The 16,857-nt window shown below is 46.6% G+C and overlaps 1 protein-coding gene across 2 annotated transcripts in view; it reads left to right on the top strand.

The window, feature by feature from the left end:
• Positions 1-16,857, top strand: part of ERI3 (ERI1 exoribonuclease family member 3) — a 137,487-nt gene that overhangs the window by 17,926 nt on the left and 102,704 nt on the right. Inside the window, exons 1-4 of one of the 2 annotated variants that reach the window (XM_082314059.1) lie at positions 4,543-4,610; positions 6,520-6,636; positions 13,035-13,094; positions 15,170-15,261. In XM_082314059.1, coding sequence (XP_082170185.1) covers positions 6,562-6,636; positions 13,035-13,094; positions 15,170-15,261 — 227 coding nt within the window. In that variant the 5' untranslated portion in view covers positions 4,543-4,610; positions 6,520-6,561. Of the gene's footprint in view, positions 1-4,542; positions 4,611-6,519; positions 6,637-13,034; positions 13,095-15,169; positions 15,262-16,857 lie in introns of those variants that run through there. The other variant, XM_082314058.1, reaches the window with a different exon arrangement.

The raw sequence follows: 16,857 nt of genomic DNA on the forward strand, positions 1-16,857 counted from the left end.
AACGAGAAAGGCAATGTTCTGGCTTGTGTCTGCTGTGGGTAGGAAGAGCAGTCATGAATTTAAACAACAGCAAGGGAAATTCTGATTAGACATTAGGAAAAACTTTCCAATGATAAGACTAATGAAACAGGAGGATAGAGTGCCTGGGGAGCGTGTGAGTCTCTCTTATTGGAGTCTGTAAAAACAGCCTAGACAAAGTCAGAAATGATTTAGGGGGAGGTGATGCTGCCCTCGGGCAGGTGCATGGACTAGATGTCTCTCTTAAAGCTCAAGCTCCTGGAGGCATGTGATTAGATGGGAATTTCAGCTTCTATTAAAGAAAGAGAAATGGTCCCTCACCCTTACAGTTGTAAGGAAGCACCTGAAAATCAGAGCCAGGTTTGATGCCAGTGCAGAACCCAAAATGCAACTCAGAATTTTATCTTTGAGGAAATTCAGCCTTTGACATTGGGCTCCAGTGCTTGAGTGCTAGGGGTAGGCAGTGAGGCTCACCTAAGAGCAAGGGGAGGAAGAAACTTTGGATATTCAATGATCAGGCAGCAGAATTTGTCTTCACATCATCTTATCCCAGTGTTTCATGATCTTTCCATATTTCTGCCAGTTCCCTTGTGTTTTGATTTTGATCTGTATTTTTGAATTTTTTCCCTTCACACTTTTCTGGGATATAACAGTTGTTTAAATGTATTAAATTGTTGGCTGTGTGCAAATATGTGCTTTAAGCTAGGTAATGATGGAAAAAGAAATTTGGGGTCAACTGCTTCCCCAAAGACCTTTTGGCAGGGTTAATCAGTACACTGAGTAACTTAACCCGGACAGAAGCGCTGCGAGACTCCTCGCCGTGTGTGCAGGTAGGCATCCTTTGGAAAGTCAGCATAGCCCTGATTCAGCAGAAGTCCTGCTGTCTCCCACTGCAGAGGTGTTGCCTTTATGGTACTTGTTTTGGTTAGTTTAATAAAAATTTAGAAGTGGGGAAAAGACCTATGAGGTCATCTTGGTTACTGCCCCTGAGGGCCAGTGCAAGGCTGCTCACTTGGAAACGGCTTTAGTTAAAATAATAATTAAGGCAGAGGATGGAAGCTGGGGAGGCAGATCTGTTAGGCTAGTGCTGTCCTTACTATGTCCCTTTTCGATTTTAATTGCCTTGGAAAAAAAGGAAAATCACAAGGCTTTAAAAGCTCTGATTCTTCCTGCTCTTCACCCCCCCCCCCCCCCCGCCCCCTCCCGATCTTGGAGGCATCAACTCTCATCTGTCAAAGTGTAAATCAGCAATTAAAACACAAACAGCGAAATGCCAAAGATGACCTGAAGCACAAAGCAACTGACAAACAAGTCCGGACAAATCGGCGGATAATTTATAAGCATTGCCCTAAAATCTAATTATTTGGCAATTCGAATTTGCAGCCGGCCAGGGCTGTGCAATAAATTTAACCCGCCATAAATTATTTAGGAGCAGCCCGTGGTGTAAATCAAAAACACGAGTGTTTGTTTAAGAAATAAGCTCCTTGCGCATAAAATGACTTTTTTTCTTTGAAGGAGGAGGGGGGAAACGTCCCTCAACAAAATGAGCTGGTGCTGAGCTGTCCCCTCTCCACGGGCGGTCCCTTGCCTCTTCTGCCCTTACATTTTTTGAAGGTGTAAAGTGGTCTTTTGGTAGGACATTTTATGCTTTTCCTTATCAGAAAAAATCCCTTTCTCTCAACCGTCTCTGCTTGTTTTTATTGCATTTTGAACAGTCAGCTCTGATTTTTATGGGCATCTTTTATTCTTGTGTTTATTAAACTTCTTCACATGGGGGTGGGCATAAGGGATAAATTATTCTCTGGTAGTTTTTGAACTGAGCAGACCACATGGTCTTCCTCAAATACATAAATCAGTGTCCTGAAGTGTGCCCTGTCCACTTTGCACGTGGGCTTCTGGATTAAAAGGTTTTGAGAGCTGGGAAGTTCTTGCTGAGCACTGTATTCTTTTCGTCTAATGGTGTTAGTGCTCCCCAGATCCAAAATGATAAGCAAAAAGATTGCTCTGTGGGAATTAGTGTAACTTCAGGTGCTTTCTTCTCTGAACTCGAGATCTCTCTGTTACAGGAAATTATTTAGCAAGTATAGTTGTGTGCTTGTTCATTTCTTTTACTAGCAAGAAGATCAAGACAGCTGAATTCGTGCCTCCCTGCTCTGGTGTTAAAGGGAGGGGAGTTTCATTTAGGATGGGTGGGTAGGCGAAGGCTGGGTTTATAGCAGTGCTTTCGCATGCTCTTAGGAATTTTTCAAATCTGTCTTAAAAGGAGGTCCCTAGCCATTCCGCAGTTACCCTGCAGCCTCCTGCTGCTACTCAGCCCACTGGCCTGGGACAGCCAGATTGCTCGGGAGCTTTGCACCTGGGACTTCTTTTTTGGGGGGACCTTTTTTTTTTTTTTTTCTTTTTCTTAAAAGGCAAAAATTCTGAGCAAGCTGTCACACAGATTTGCTTGAAGTACCGTGAAATCATAAATGCAAGATTGTTGTAAAGAGAGTGGACCTGGTAATGGATACGTATAAGCCTCCGGCTCTGTAGGTTCCTATTGTTACCATGTTTGGGGGCGCAGCTGAGGGGAGGGACAGGGTGCCGATGTCTTTTTCTTTAAGCGTGTTAATATTGATTTTAGAAGGTCTGTGTTCCAACAATATAAATGCAAATGCCTTGTAATTGGGAGCCGCGTGCAGAATTTCTCAACAGAAAACATGTTCAACTTTTCATGACAATGAAAGGAAAATAAAAAGCCGCTTATTTATTGGTGGTGGCTTGAATCCTGGATTTCCTTTCAAGTTACTTTGCAGTGCTAAATAAAATACCTAATTGCAGTGCTCACAAAATTCAAATGGGTACATTTGTTCTTCTGGTAGCTTGCGGCTATTTGCAGCCTCTGGACACCCTCAGCATTATTTCAGCACATCCATAACTTCTGGTTGCACTGTAAGGAAAAGCTGGGGGGGGGGAGACTTAGAAGCCCCAAATGCTGCTGGCACGAATCACCGCTGAAGTTGGAACGTCTGCTCAGTGTTGGAAATGGAAATGGGTGAGGATGTCAAGGTAGCACTTATGGGTGGCCAGAGTCTGATAAAAGAAAGGAGGTGTCAGTGAACCTCTTCCTTTTAATTCCCTTGTGCCGCCCACCTCCACCTTTCCCACCTGGGAAGAAGCAGCGAAGGTCCTTGACGGTGGAGATGGAGCTGAGCGTGTTGAGCTCACCGGGCTGCCGTGAAACGTGAGCGAGCGCCCGGCTGCCTTCCTGCATCGCGGTCTGCTGGGGGGTTGTGTGTGTGTGTGTGTGTCTGAGTGCTCACCATTTCATAATAATTACTAATGAAATTCTAGATCTGTAATAACATTTTGGATATCTAAAACAAACCATATGCTTGTAAAAAAAAAAAAAAGAGAGAGAGAAAAAAAAGTGGAAACAGATCAACTTTAAGCCATAAATTCTTGGTAATAGAGGCCTCTTTTTTTTTTACCCCCTTTCTGTTTATGTTTGATAGATATTTTTGTTTCTGCAGGAATGTCAACTCTTAATTTCATGATGTATCATGGGCTTAAGAAAATTGAATTTAATAAAGGCAAAAGATGAATGGCACCTTTAAAGGTCCCAACACTTGTCTTTATTAGCAGGACAAACTGCAGGGTCTCCAAACACTGCTTCTCTCCAAATGAAAGTTTAAATGAAAAGTACAGCAGTGTCACAGGTTAAATTTCATTGCAGGACTGGCTAACGTCGTTAGTGAGGAGTGGGGCTGATTTCATGGGGCTGGTATCTGTTGCCTTAGATACCAGTGGAGCAAACACTGCCAGAGACTGGAAAAAATCTCTGCTCTAGGAAGCGTGCAGATAAACAGCCTTTTGGGAAAGGTCCTTTACCACTTGCTTCAAAAACTGACCAAATAAGCCCAAAAGAGCGGCTGCGCTTTCGCCTGAGACGCTCAAGTCGCTCCTGGGGTTCCACCCCGCTCCTGGCCGCGCGCTTCCCGCAGACCTGCGGTAATTCTGGATATTGTTAAATTTTCCACATTTTTTTAGTATGCCTTTTTATTTCCTCCGTCTGTCTTAATCCGACCCTCCTGGAAGTGCTTTTTGCCTTTGGTTCTGGAAGGCGAGCGACGCCTTTGTGTATCAGATCAGCGGCAGGGCTGTCTTTCAGTCTCGCTTTGCATCCAGCCACTTGATGGCCCCTGAGGATGTTTCTGGTCCCTTAGGACGGATCTCGGCGTGGCAACGCAGCCCTGCTGTGAAATCCAGCCGGTGCGTGTCCCTCTCCGGGAGGGGGAATGCTCGTCTTGCCCTGCCATGGGCTTGCCCGCTTCCACGGTCACCCCCCGAGTGCAGACCTAAGGGGCAACAAGCTGCCCCAGCCCAGTTTGAAGGATGGGGTGGTGTTGTCCTGGGGTTGAGCCTGGCTCTGTTACGACGTCCTGTCCATTGGCTTCAAACTTTGCAGTCCGTTTTCCTTCTGAACAGAAACTTGCTGCGTTCGGAGCCTATCTGTGGTAGCTCTTTTGAAGGGAGGATCAGCTGTGTCCAGCGTTTCTTACTCAGATTGAGTTTCTCACGTTTCCACGGGTCCTCCTGTGTGGCTGAGGCTGGTGAGTTTGGCTGCACCACAGCAGGCAATCTGGGCAATGCTCAGGTTTTTAGCCTCTGTCTCCTCCTCTCCTTCCAGCCCATGGCTGGAGTTTCGGCTCTTTCCTGGGGAAACTTGGTGACTCCCAGTGGGGTGGCACGGCCATGGGGAAGGATGCGCCCAAACCTCTGCTCTGCTTTAGCCTGCACGGCACGTGCCGAGTGTGGCACAGCTGACCGTGGGGAAGTGGTTAAGCCCTGTGTCCTCTGCAGCTTGACTGCTCGGTGTCTACACCTGGGCACTGTCAACACTTTATTTTAATTTTTTTTTCTAACTTTCCATCTCAGTGGCACATGCTCCCCGTGTGCTCTCGTCTGGGCTGTGTGCCTGCTGCTCCGGGGAGCTGCTCCGCTGCGGCCAGGGGCTCTGTCCACCATGGAAACTGGGTGTTTCTCCTGGATATTTAAATTATTTGTTGTTTCCATTTACCCACCTAGCTTCTTGCCTTCCCTTTGCCTGCTGGGGTGGTGATGTCATCAGCTTATATGTATGACCTCACGATACTTTCCGCCTGCAGGTCATGAGGGTTGCAGCCAGGGTCCAAAAACTGTGTTAGTTCCTCTGCAGCGGCTGCATTTTCCACATGCTAATTTTACTCACAGGAGTTGGATTTTTTTTTTTATTTTTTATTATTTCTTATTTGTCTCTTCCAGATGTTTTCAGGCAGTTTTTTTTGTTGTTAAACTAATTCCATTCATGTTTTAAAAATTTATGAAAGCGCTAATAAAAATGTCAAAGTGGTAAAAATGTTAGCTTTTGCTCTGCTTTGATTAAATTTTGCAAACTGTTTTTGAATATTAAAAAGCAATATTTTTTTTATTCTCTCTTCCTCTCTCTGTTTTTCTCCAGAAGTGATTTGAGAGGCTTGTTGCATGGATATCACTCAGCAGGCTCATTTGCACTCCAGAACCTTGGTGCCATGCATCTCTATTAAATAACATAGACAAATTATTCTTTAAAGACACCAAACAAATTGTCACTTCTCCTCTTACATTAAACTGGAAGGAGGAGAGGGAGTGGAGAAGGAGGGGGGTGAACACAAAGGATTTTATCGCTTTTATTCAGTGGTCGGCTTTTTTAATTTCATGTATATTTTTTCATAATTGAGAAATCCATCGCAACTGGATTTGTTTAAACTTCTTATTAACAGGTCCATGTAAATTTTTGATTGCTGATTATTCAAATAATTGAACATTCTTCTGATGAAGGAACATTTTTATTTCCCTATCAGCATAAATTGGCTACAAAGAGGAAAATTAAGCAGGGCTTGCTACTGTGCTGTATCCCATAGGGATGGATTTGGGGGGGGGGGGGGGGGGGGGGCAGCTTCCAGCTCCTCTCCTCGCTCTGTTGGAGGAGAGCAGTGCTCCTCAGCTTCTCCTGGGAAGGAGGTGCTCCATGCAGTAGCTCCTGTTGTCTGTCTGGTGGTGTCCTCCAAAAGGACAGCAAGGTGGAGAGGGTGGGACTGGTCTTGGGGAGGGCACAGCCCCTGGGGTGTCCTTGCTAAAAAGACGTGAGCCCGTTGCAAGTCTGTCTCCATGTTCCCTTGGTGGTACCAGCAAATGCGAGTGGTGCCAGACCCTCTTGTAGGTTCGGCTTAGGCGGCGATGTCTGCGGTTGCAGCGCTGAGCACAGAGACATCCCTGCTGCCCGTCCCAGCTGCGATGAGCGTCGGCACCATCCTCCTCCGCGCTCATGGTGTTGGATGTGCTCTGTGCTCCGGCACCGCTTTCCCCCTTGTAGTGCAGAGCTTCATGTCAGGCTTGTTTGTGTTTGGGGTTGTCAGGCCCAGCTTGCTAGGCAGGATCATTTCCAGCTTCATTTTTTGTTTGTTTTAAATGAACAGCTGCTTTTCTTTTTGCCCTATTCAGGAAATCATCGAATTCCCTATCCTGAAGCTGAATGGCAGGACGATGGAGATCGAATCCACCTTTCACATGTATGTTCAGCCTGTGGTGCATCCCCAGCTTACGCCCTTCTGTACAGAGGTAAAGTGCAAAGGTTCCCCGGTGCTCCAAGACTCTCCCTGGGAAGCAGGTTTCCATTGCACCAGGGGCTGGGGTCGCCTCTTCACGGTGCGGCTGCAAGGCAGCGTGTCATGCCAGCCTCTAGCTAAGGACAAGGGGAATCGTTTTTTGTCATTGCAGTAGCATGTAAAGACCTCAGTTTGGATTCATAAATAACTCTAGCTATCATCTGCTAACTAAGATCAGTTGTCCTTACAAGTAACGAATGTCTTCCTGGGTGACCACAAAATAAAAGCTCTCATGTTAGCTGATGCTCAAAATCCTGTAGCCTCTCTCTGAGCTCTTCATGATTTTGCCGTGCTGCTCTGTGGTGGGGAAGGTCAGAGAGAGCATGGTCCGAGGGAAGAAAGTGTCGTACTGCTGCATGGTTCAGAGGCTCTAAATGACTCTCCTGTGGGCCTGCCTGTTGGGATTTGATGAGCCCTTCAGAGTGGTAGGGTAACCCAAGACTGTATTTGTAAGACTTTCTTTTTGATGTCATGCTCATGGGGCACTTGAAATGATTGCTGGAGAAGTGGCCTCTTGTCACTTGGTTACTCTCATTGCTGAGGACAGCTGCTCTTGAGCTGCGGCCACCTTTCCTCAGATACAGATGAGAGGATGAAGGTGGTAAATGTGATCCCTGATGGTTCAAAGGAATAGGGGGGCAGAGGTTGTTTTTTGGTTTTGGGTTTTTTTTGTTATATTTTCTTCATTCAACACAAAGTTAACTGTTTCTGCAAGTGCGTTCCTCCTCCCTGCTGTAGCCATTAAAACAAAGTTTCTAAGTTCCTTTTGCTTTGGGCTTTTTTCCTGTTACTCTACTGTTTCGATATTGGCCAGCTCAGTGACTGAAGTACTGACTATTGGAATTGGGGCATCCAAGTTCTTCGTTCTGTCCTGGTCTCATCCGGGATCATCGACACCATGGTGTGTTTTACGTGACCTCTGTGGCTGCAGGTTTGGGTCCTTGAAGTGCTTGTCCCATGTGTACTAACTTGATGAAAAACGAGTCCTCTGTGTTAGGTGGAGTCCCCTTCAGGACCAACCAGCCCCCTCCATATTTCCACATTGTAAAAACAAATACTTTTCTTTTTTTTTTTCTCTTGTAACTAAAAACCAGCTGAAGGTATTTTATTTAAACTTTAAAAAAAAAAAAAAAAAAAGACTAAGCACAGAAAACATTATTCCCAGTAGAGGAGCTTTCAGAAAGCTATAAATGTGTGAAAACAGAGGGCTATAATGGAAACGATTTTGCAACCTTAATACTAGAAGGCTGGACAACTACTTTGGCTGTCCTTATCCCCATGAGACTTGCTGGACATATGCTTGTACAAATGTGATAAATCTCACAGCTTGCACCTGATCTCTGCTGCGAGCAACGTCATCTTCTAGAGTAGAGCCCAAAATGTCCATTTTGCATGTCATCTAAATTCTAGAGAGAAGTCATCTCACTTATTAACTCCCACCAAAATTCCTTTTTCTGGAAATTCCTCTGTTAACGTCCTTCCCCCGGCAGCTAAATGTTGCAGCTCCGTTGTTGCACGAGAGTCTGCATGACTTGCTTGGTGCGGCCGTTCAGGCTGAACGGAGCCTCCAGCCTGCTGCAGCCTGAGGACATTGGGAGGTCCTCTGGACACCAAGCTTGTGACAGAGACATTCAGCCCATCTCATGCTCCCTCACTGCAGTGCCGGTTTCTCTGCCTTCTCTTGCTCTCGGGAGCCTGGAGCAGCTGTTTGTATCTCTGCAGGTTCGTGACTCCTGTGTGCAGCCCTTCAGCATGCGAGGCTGTGTGCATATGCTGGCCGTGCATTTGCAGGAGTCCCCAGAAGGGGCATGGGCATCCCAGCTGCAGCGTTGCGCTGCAGATTCTGCCACTGACTTTGGTCTGGTGTCATGTGTCCAGAGTTGGATAAAAATGGGCAGTGCTGAGGCCAGCAAGCAAAATGATTGCAGAACCCCCACTGATGTGTATCAGTGGCACAAAATGGTCCAACTCGACAGGTTTGGCAAGTTCTCTGTTATTAACAGTGTGGGTTAGGGAGCTGGTTTTAATCCTAGCCTGGAAGCCACCAGCTCCTGGGCATCCCCCACACTGTGCCCATGCTGCTGGGTGCACAGCATGGCCCCTGTCCCTCCTGGCTTGCCAGTCCCCCTGCCTGTTGCAGGGGCTGCCATGAGGTCTAGGGAGTGGGATCATGCTCGAGGGGTAACTGAGCTTGTGCCTGGGCCCTGTATCTGGGACTGGCTTTGAAACCCTGCCCTAGGAGCCACAGATCAGCTGGTCGTACTGAGGACCTTACTAAACAGTTGCAAAAATATCCTTTTGTATTTGCAGCTGCTTTTTTTGTGGAGGCTGTAGTGGCCTTGTAGAGGCCTGTGGGGTCGGTGGCTCCTGCTTGGCAGGCGCAGGGGTCAGCCCCGTGCCACTGGTGTAGGTTCCCCTGGGACCCTGGGGACACAGCTGGGGCGTGCTGTGTGACCAGCTCCTGCGGAGCCGCTGCCTGCAGAGCTCCAGCGTTGCCACTGACTTTCAGCTGTTTTATGTTTTCTGAAAAATACCCATTTTGCTAAATGCCAGTAAAGGGCTTTGTCTAGGCACCTCTACTTAAAAAGGGTGAGATTTATTGGCCTCTTTGTCTACAAAGAAAGACCAGGCCTGATTATCAGATTGTACACCAGAGACAAGTGCTTAGGTAATCAGCAAACTGTCTTGGAGTAGAAATACGATGGTTTCCCAGATAAACTCTGTAGGAAAAGCAGTGGTGTTGACATAACACGGGAGCCTGTCTGCTGTGCTGCTGCTTTCCCCTTTCTCCTCCGCTTGCTGCCTTTGCCGGGAAGCAGTAGGACTGCTTGGTATAGATTGTGTGTTGGGAGGATTACCGGGGTTGCTCAACCTTGGGTCTGGAGTACCTCTTGCATCCCTCTTCCTTCTTGAAGAAGACAGCACAGCACGGGAAGGGTGTCTGCAAGGGTGGAGAGCTCATGGTCACCCTCAAGGCGTCCCTTTGCTTAGCTTTTGGTGTGTCTGTGCTCTCCCCTGGCTACAGGAGGTTCCTCCGACTCCCCACACCAATGGCCAGGAGCACGTCTTCCAGTGCCAGCTCACTCTGTAGCTCTGATCTGGTCCCCTTTCTCTTGACCTGTTTCTGTAAAACAACAGGTCATGAGGCTTGGTTATGATGAGGGGTGTGCTGAACATTTAGGCAGAGAAGGTGGAAGGTGCTTGCAAGTGGTTAAAAGCTGTTGTTAGGTATATAAAGCTCATCATGCACTTCTGGAAGATGCAAGTGGTTTGTCTGATGCCCAAGAAAGTTCATGCCAGGAGCTTAAGTGAAAGGTTCCCTCTACACAGAAGGTGCTTGTACAGGCTTTTTCATGGTACTTTGCTCTCTTTTTATGATTAATTTTTATTGATTTTTTTTCTCGAAGGAACAGACAATAAAAGTACAAAAAGATAAATGCCTTATAGCTTGTTTATGTTCCCAAGTACCATGTGCTTCTTGGGATCACCAGTGAAACTTTACAATTTTGCAGTTTTATGTTTTCATACTTTATCAAAGCTGCAAGACCAGATAATGCTGCAGAGACCAAATGCAGTAGGTTGGGTGTTACAGATGGATGTAACTGATAACAGAAAGGATCAGAAACGGTGAGAGAGTAAAAATCTGATCCCTTTTGAGCACTCTCTGACCTGTAATGAAATGTACCCATGGAGCAGGTGTATCTCTTTGTGTGCAATTTCTGCAGCATGAATCTTGCATGCATGTGTGCTTGGTGACGTGTTCTTGTACGGGTAAGTTGGTACTTTTCTTGGCCTGACAGGGAAGGAGGGAAGGAGTCTTGGGCAAGATCAGGCAGTGACTCTTTGGTGGGACCTCTGCATCCACCTTCCCGTCCCTCCCTCCTCCTGGTGGGAAATGTCTGGATGAGGCCATTTCACCCTGTCCTCCTGTGGCCATCAGGGATGCGGTGCTGAACAGATGCAGTCCTGAAGGTGCCTGGAGCAGCAGAAGCCATTTACAGCAGTGCTGGCTGTGATACCGAAAGGCTGCCCGTCATCCTTAGTACAGGAAAGACATGGACCTGTTGGAGCGGGTCCAGAGGAAGGCCACAAAAATGATCAGAGGGATGGAACACCCGTCCTACGAGGAAAGGATGAGAGAGTTGGGGTTATTCAGCCTGGAGAAGAGAAGGCTTCAGGGAGACCTTATTGCAGCCTTTCAATACTTAAAGGGGGCTTATAAGAAAGATGGGGACAGCCTTTTTAGTAGGGCCTGTTGCGACAGGACAAGAGATAATGGTTTTAAACTAAAAGAGGGTAGATTCAGACTAGATATAATAAAGACTTTTTTTTACCATGAGGGTGATGAAACTGGAACAGGTTGCCTGGCGAGGTGGTAGATGCCCCATCCCTGGAAACATTCAAGGTCAGGCTGGATGGGGCTCTGAGCAACCTGATCTAGTTGAAGATGTCCATGCTTATTGCAGGAGGGTTGGACTAGATGACCTTTAAACGTCCCTTCCATCCCAAACTATTCTATGATTCTATGATCCTTTCCCAAAAGCTCATCTTTCGGCCACTTCCAGAGGTTTGATTTGAGCTGCCCTCTGAGAGGCAGAGCTGTCCACCTCTGCCAGGCGAATTCGTGGAGAAGAAGAGGGCAAGAAAAGCAAGAAACAAGCCAGTGAGCTTTAAAAACTGCTCTAAAGAGCCGTGCGTTAATCTCTCAAATCTATTTGCCTCTCAGAGTATCGGAAGTCTGTAGGTAGCAGCTGTTACCCAATTAAAATACAGATTAATATAAAAACAGTTTCTGGAATGTAAAAGAGTGTCTGTGTCCCTCCACTTCCTTAAAATTCCACCTCATAATGGCTTGATGAACTTGAGAAACCCACCTAGAGGAACTCTGCATTCTTAAAATTAAAATACTTTCCCTAAAAGGTATATATTACCATTCCATGGAAGTCACTATGAGAAAATAATCTTTCCACTTACAGCTTATTCAGTGAGTCAGGTATTTGGTATTCATTAAATGTAATTACAGTTTAATTGGAGTTTAATCTCTTTTTTTTTTTTTTTTCCTTCCTCTGAGTTCAGTGCTGTAAGCCAAGCAACCAAAGAAACGGAGAGGTAGAAACCATTGAGCTTCTTTCAGTTGCCACACTTTTAATAAAGCAGAGCCCTGTGGTATGTGAGAGGGCTTATGTTTTATGAGTAGATTGAGCTGGTCAGCGTGGAAGAGTTACTCCTGGGTGGTGGTGGGGCTGTCAGCACCTCTCGACTGGATGCTATGGCTTCTGAAGGCTTGGATGCGTGTGCAGGCAGCAGGGCATGCTCCTAGGCTGTGTTTGACCTTTATTTTATGAAAACGTGTGAGACGTGTAGCTTCAGGAAAGTGCCATATGAAGTGAAATCCTGTAGTATGCACTTGTTTTAATAATGATTTTTTTAATTACTTGGGTGCATTGATGGCAAGCTACTGACCTCCGATATTCAATATGTTAAAAGACAGTTTTGTCAGTTAGAAGGCAGACAGAAAAATTATCTATTTTCCATGTGCCTCAAGCTATCCTGGGCAGACACAAGCAGAGGCCCATGAGACTGCATCTTTTTATGCGTGTGTCTAGCTTTAAACAGCCAAGCAGTCCGGGTACAGTCAGTAGGGCTGTCTGTTGGCAGGACCTGTTCCTAAGGAACCTCCTGAAAAACAGAGTAGACCAGGGTTCTGGAAGAAAGTGGTTTTCTTCAGATTTCATTCAGTTGTTTTAAATACAATTTCGAAATGCAGAGGGATGCTGTGATGGACTGTGGGGAAGCACACGTGCTGGCTGCCCATGACTGGGTCCACCTTGAACCACCTTGATCCACCTTGACCCATGACTGGGTCCACCTTGGGTGTCACTTACCGATAGCGGTCTATTCTCTTCATCTAACACTGTGCCATTTTGGTGTCACTGCAGTAGCAGGGGAACGACCAGAAACCCCAGTAGTTACTGCTGCCTGTGTAAGTCAGGGCAACATCAAAACTGGTGAAATGCATGGTTGAAAAAGGGCAGCATTTTGGGCATCGTGCTGGTACATGAAGCAAGGGGGCACCACTGTTCCCCAAGTGGCTCCTGCCCTGCTGAGAGTTTGCTGTTTTATGGTGTGGGTAGGAGCCCCCCTACATTTTTGTGTTTGGGCTGAAGCTGTGCCCTTGCCCGTGGCTGTGGAGCTGCCAGGGTCGCTCTGCTGTGGCTGGCTCCTCAGCAATGTCCACGTGGGTCACAGGAGGATGTTTTGATTGCAATGAGATGGACAGGAGAGGAGACCTCTCTAATGATCTTTTGAGTGCTGCTCTGACGCCTGCTTTCTGTTTGTCTCTTGTTTCAGCTGACTGGGATTATTCAAGGCATGGTGGATGGGCAGCCGAGCCTCCAGCAAGTGCTTGAGGTAAGCAGAGTAACCTTTAGTTCCCGAACTCTGACCTCTGGTCCTGTCGTCCCCTCTTCATCTCTTTCCCTGCACACTCCTCTTGCTGAGAATCGAACCGCGTAATTTGACTATGATTACAGCTTCATTAGAATAACATTTGCTGTCACGTTGGTGACATGCTGCTGAGAGTATCGAACCATTGATCTGTCATCTCCAGCTGTTCATGTCAAGGGTGCTGACAAGATATCCAAACTCCTGCCAGTATATAGGAGAAGAGGCGATTCTTGCTTGAGCCAGTTTTAAAGCACCAACACATTGCTCGAAACCATTCACTGCTCTGGGAGCCTCCGTCTTCGTTTTCTTTCCCCTCCCTCAGCACTTTATTAAATTAATTTTTTCTACCTATTTAAATGCTCAATAATACATGTAGTATAGAAAGAAAATGCCTCTAAAATCTAATCTGGAGGATGTGCGAATGCAGATATAGCCCTAATAATGCCATCTGCTTAATGTTGAATTCCTACAGCATTTAGGGCTTAATTAGCTTGGAAGTATTTTTCCATCAATAGCTTTTGTTGGTAGTCAAATAGTGAAGGAAACCTCCTCAAGCAGAGCCCGCTCGGGCTGCAGGTTGCTGTTCGATGCATTGTCTCTGTCAGGATTTCCACTGCTGTGTTACCTAATTGTTCCTAATCAGAATAATTGCAACAATTGCTTATGTGAGGAAATCAAATTAAAGGCTTTAAAATCCTCCATGGAGACAGCGCTTCATGGGCGCTCACATCAGGGAGTTTAGAAAGGTTAACACTGCTGTCCCTCGCTCCGGGAAGCCTTGCGTGGGGCTAGCTGTAAGATCCCAGCAGCCCAAGGGAGGCAAAAATGGGGCTGAGAGGTTGGATGCTGCTTTGCGGGGAGCTTTACTCCAGAGGGACATTGTACAATCGGTCGCAGAAAGAAGCGCCGTCCTCTGCTGGAAAGTCTGCAGCAGTGACACGAAGCCAAAGACGGTGCTCTGCGGAGGTGACATCTCACATCCATGCAAACTCCCAACTCTCCTCGGTCCCTGGTGCTCTCCAGAGAGCACGTAGCGGCGGAAACATACAGCAGCATGTTTCTAGGTTAAAATGAGATTCGGGTCAGGCAGCTTCTGGGGCATGCTACTTTATTCAGGAGCGGAAGGTGTCAAGTGAGGGAAAAGAGGAGTGATTTCTCTTGCTGAAGCACTGGAAATGCTGCTAGTGAGGCTGCATAATAGCAGCTGATTGCCTGTCACCTGCCACCGGAAGATTTTGGGCACGTCATTTGCTAGTTCTAGCTGGAATAAGTGTCTATGCAGGGGTTTTAGTCTAGGTTATTTCCTCCTGGTTAATCCACGAGGTGGATGTGCATCCTCCAGATTAACGCTGGCCCATTTCTGAAGTGGATCCAGAACATCCGTCCCTGTGGCAAGTTGATCAGGAGTAGTGGATTCACTTTAAATCCACACTGTACACTAAACAAGCATCTCCTCAGAACTGTAAGGAGGAAAGAGAGACCGAGCCTGGAGAGGAAAGGGATGTGTGGCTTTGCTTGTTACTGCCACACAGTGCCTGTGCATGCCCAGCCTTTCCATTTCGCCCCCTCTCCCGTGTCCCCTTGGAGCTGTATGAATTGGAGCATGTGAGAGCTGTTGTCGGTGAGGGATGCCGTCCCAGGATGCCCGTGTTTTCTCCTGACTGGAGGGAACACAAGTTGCACTCCCTGCAAGCCCATTTGGTACAGGGAAAGGAAAAGTGGAGGAGGAATGCCAGGTAACAGTGCAGTTGTATCGTCCCGTTAATGCTGCACAACTTCCATCCCTCCACAAGCAGAGCTGCTGCGGTGTCTGATAAGATCACCTCTGCTCTGGTTGCCTGATGTCTCCTATCGGAAATCTTCAAAGGTCCAAACGTGCTGTTGTTGAGATGGCAAGCAAAGAGAGAAGAGAGAGAGGGAGAGGGTGGATAAGATCACAATTTTCTTCTCTCTTGATTGCAAGCAGCTTATCTGAGTTTAACTGTTGTGGCTCGGCCTGTCTCTGCAAAACTCATCCCCTTTTCTTGCCTTCCTTTCAGAGGGTTGACGAGTGGATGGCGAAGGAAGGCCTCTTAGATCCCAGCGTCAAGTCGATTTTTGTGACCTGTGGAGACTGGGATTTGAAAGTGATGTGAGTATGGAAGGGGAGGGAGATTTTTCTGGGCTTTATTGCTCCATGCTTGCCTGTAGTGTGTGTGTCTTTGTCCTTACAAGCCTCTGACTGTCCCTAGTCTTTGTTTGTTAGGGAAATTGTTGTTTGCCATGCATAATTGGGAGTGGAGGGTTGTTTAAGAAGACAGGTGGGTGCTAGGTATAGTGCAAGATCACTGCCTAGGATATTCCCTATAGTGAATGAATCCTTTCAGAACTCCAGGAAAGGTTTAAACTGGAGCTTTGCGATATTTTCCCTTTTATCCAATATACTTTCCAAAGGACTGGATATTTCTGAGCACGTACACCCAAATCAAGCAATGGTCCTTACCTGACTTGGCATGCAAGGCTTTCTCTCTGTCATCTTGGCACACTAACTGGATGTGAATCACAGAGTAGTCTTTGGAAAGAGAGTACAAGCCAAGTCTGGCATGCTTCATCAGTGTTCTTATCGTTAAGGTCATCGTCATCAGCTGGGCGACTGTATCTGGAGAGCACCAGGTGGGGACATGCACTGAGATCTGCAAGTGTCAGTGTATGTGCATGTTTTGTTATGAAAATAGCTAGGCCACCAACCTAAAAATGTTATTTAAAAAAACAGAGTTAAATGTCCAAGAATTAGATTAGTCTGATCTGTAAGGTGTTTGCAGTTTAGTGTCATATTGTGCTGAATTCACTTGGATTCCAGTAATCTCGCTTCAGCTTTTTGTTTCCTCAGAGCACTAGGTAAAGACTCCTGTTGTTATCACACTGGTAGAGCATGGACTTGACACATCCAATGCTAAACTGACATCCACAACTCGTTAGTCGTGTTACTTGGTTTTCCATGTGACATTGGTTTCCCCAAGTCGGAAGCCTAAATAAACTGCACACAGCCTGGGAGCAATCAGCACCAGTTCTTCCCTGCAGAGTGGTCTTTGTAGAGTGGCAGCTCCTTGCCTCTTCTTGGTGTGATTAGCAAGACGTGAGATACGAGGACCGAAGCAGCAGCACAAGCACTAGCGGAGATGAGAAATTTGCCATGCTCTAGACAGAAGTGTGGTATGTGAGCTTTTGAGTCAAAATCTGAGTCTCTGCTGGGGCCAGGTCTAGAGCTGGTATATATTGCCAATTCCTGTGTTACTGGTTCAAATTAAAAATGAGGCTTATTTTTCTTGATATATCATAACTTTTATTAGAGACCAGCACCAAGACAGCTGCAGGGATGTGCTAAACTTCTGTTTCTTATCTATTCTCTTTTCTCAGTTCTTTACTCCTGTACTGCTGTTCTGAGAGTCCAGTTTACTGCTTTTGGTGATGGTTGTGAGGAACAAAGTTATCTGTGCTCAAAGCCCATCTTTCCATCGCTTTCCCAGTGGGTTAACAAGGTTTTCAGATAACGACATCCTAACTTGGTGTCTGTATGGAGTGGGCAACCTTCTGGATGTTTGGGTTTTTTTTTTTGCTTTAGAGCTCTACAGTGGGCAAATAGCGGTAAAGATGAGCCCCGTTTCTGGTGAGTCATAGGGGTTGTGGGGTAAGCTGGCTCAGCAGGACATGCAGTTCTGGAGCAGAGATACTCGATTCACCATTTGCA

Source organism: Platalea leucorodia (assembly GCF_965183815.1).
Source record: "Platalea leucorodia genome assembly, chromosome: 5".
Taxonomy (NCBI): domain Eukaryota; kingdom Metazoa; phylum Chordata; class Aves; order Pelecaniformes; family Threskiornithidae; genus Platalea; species Platalea leucorodia.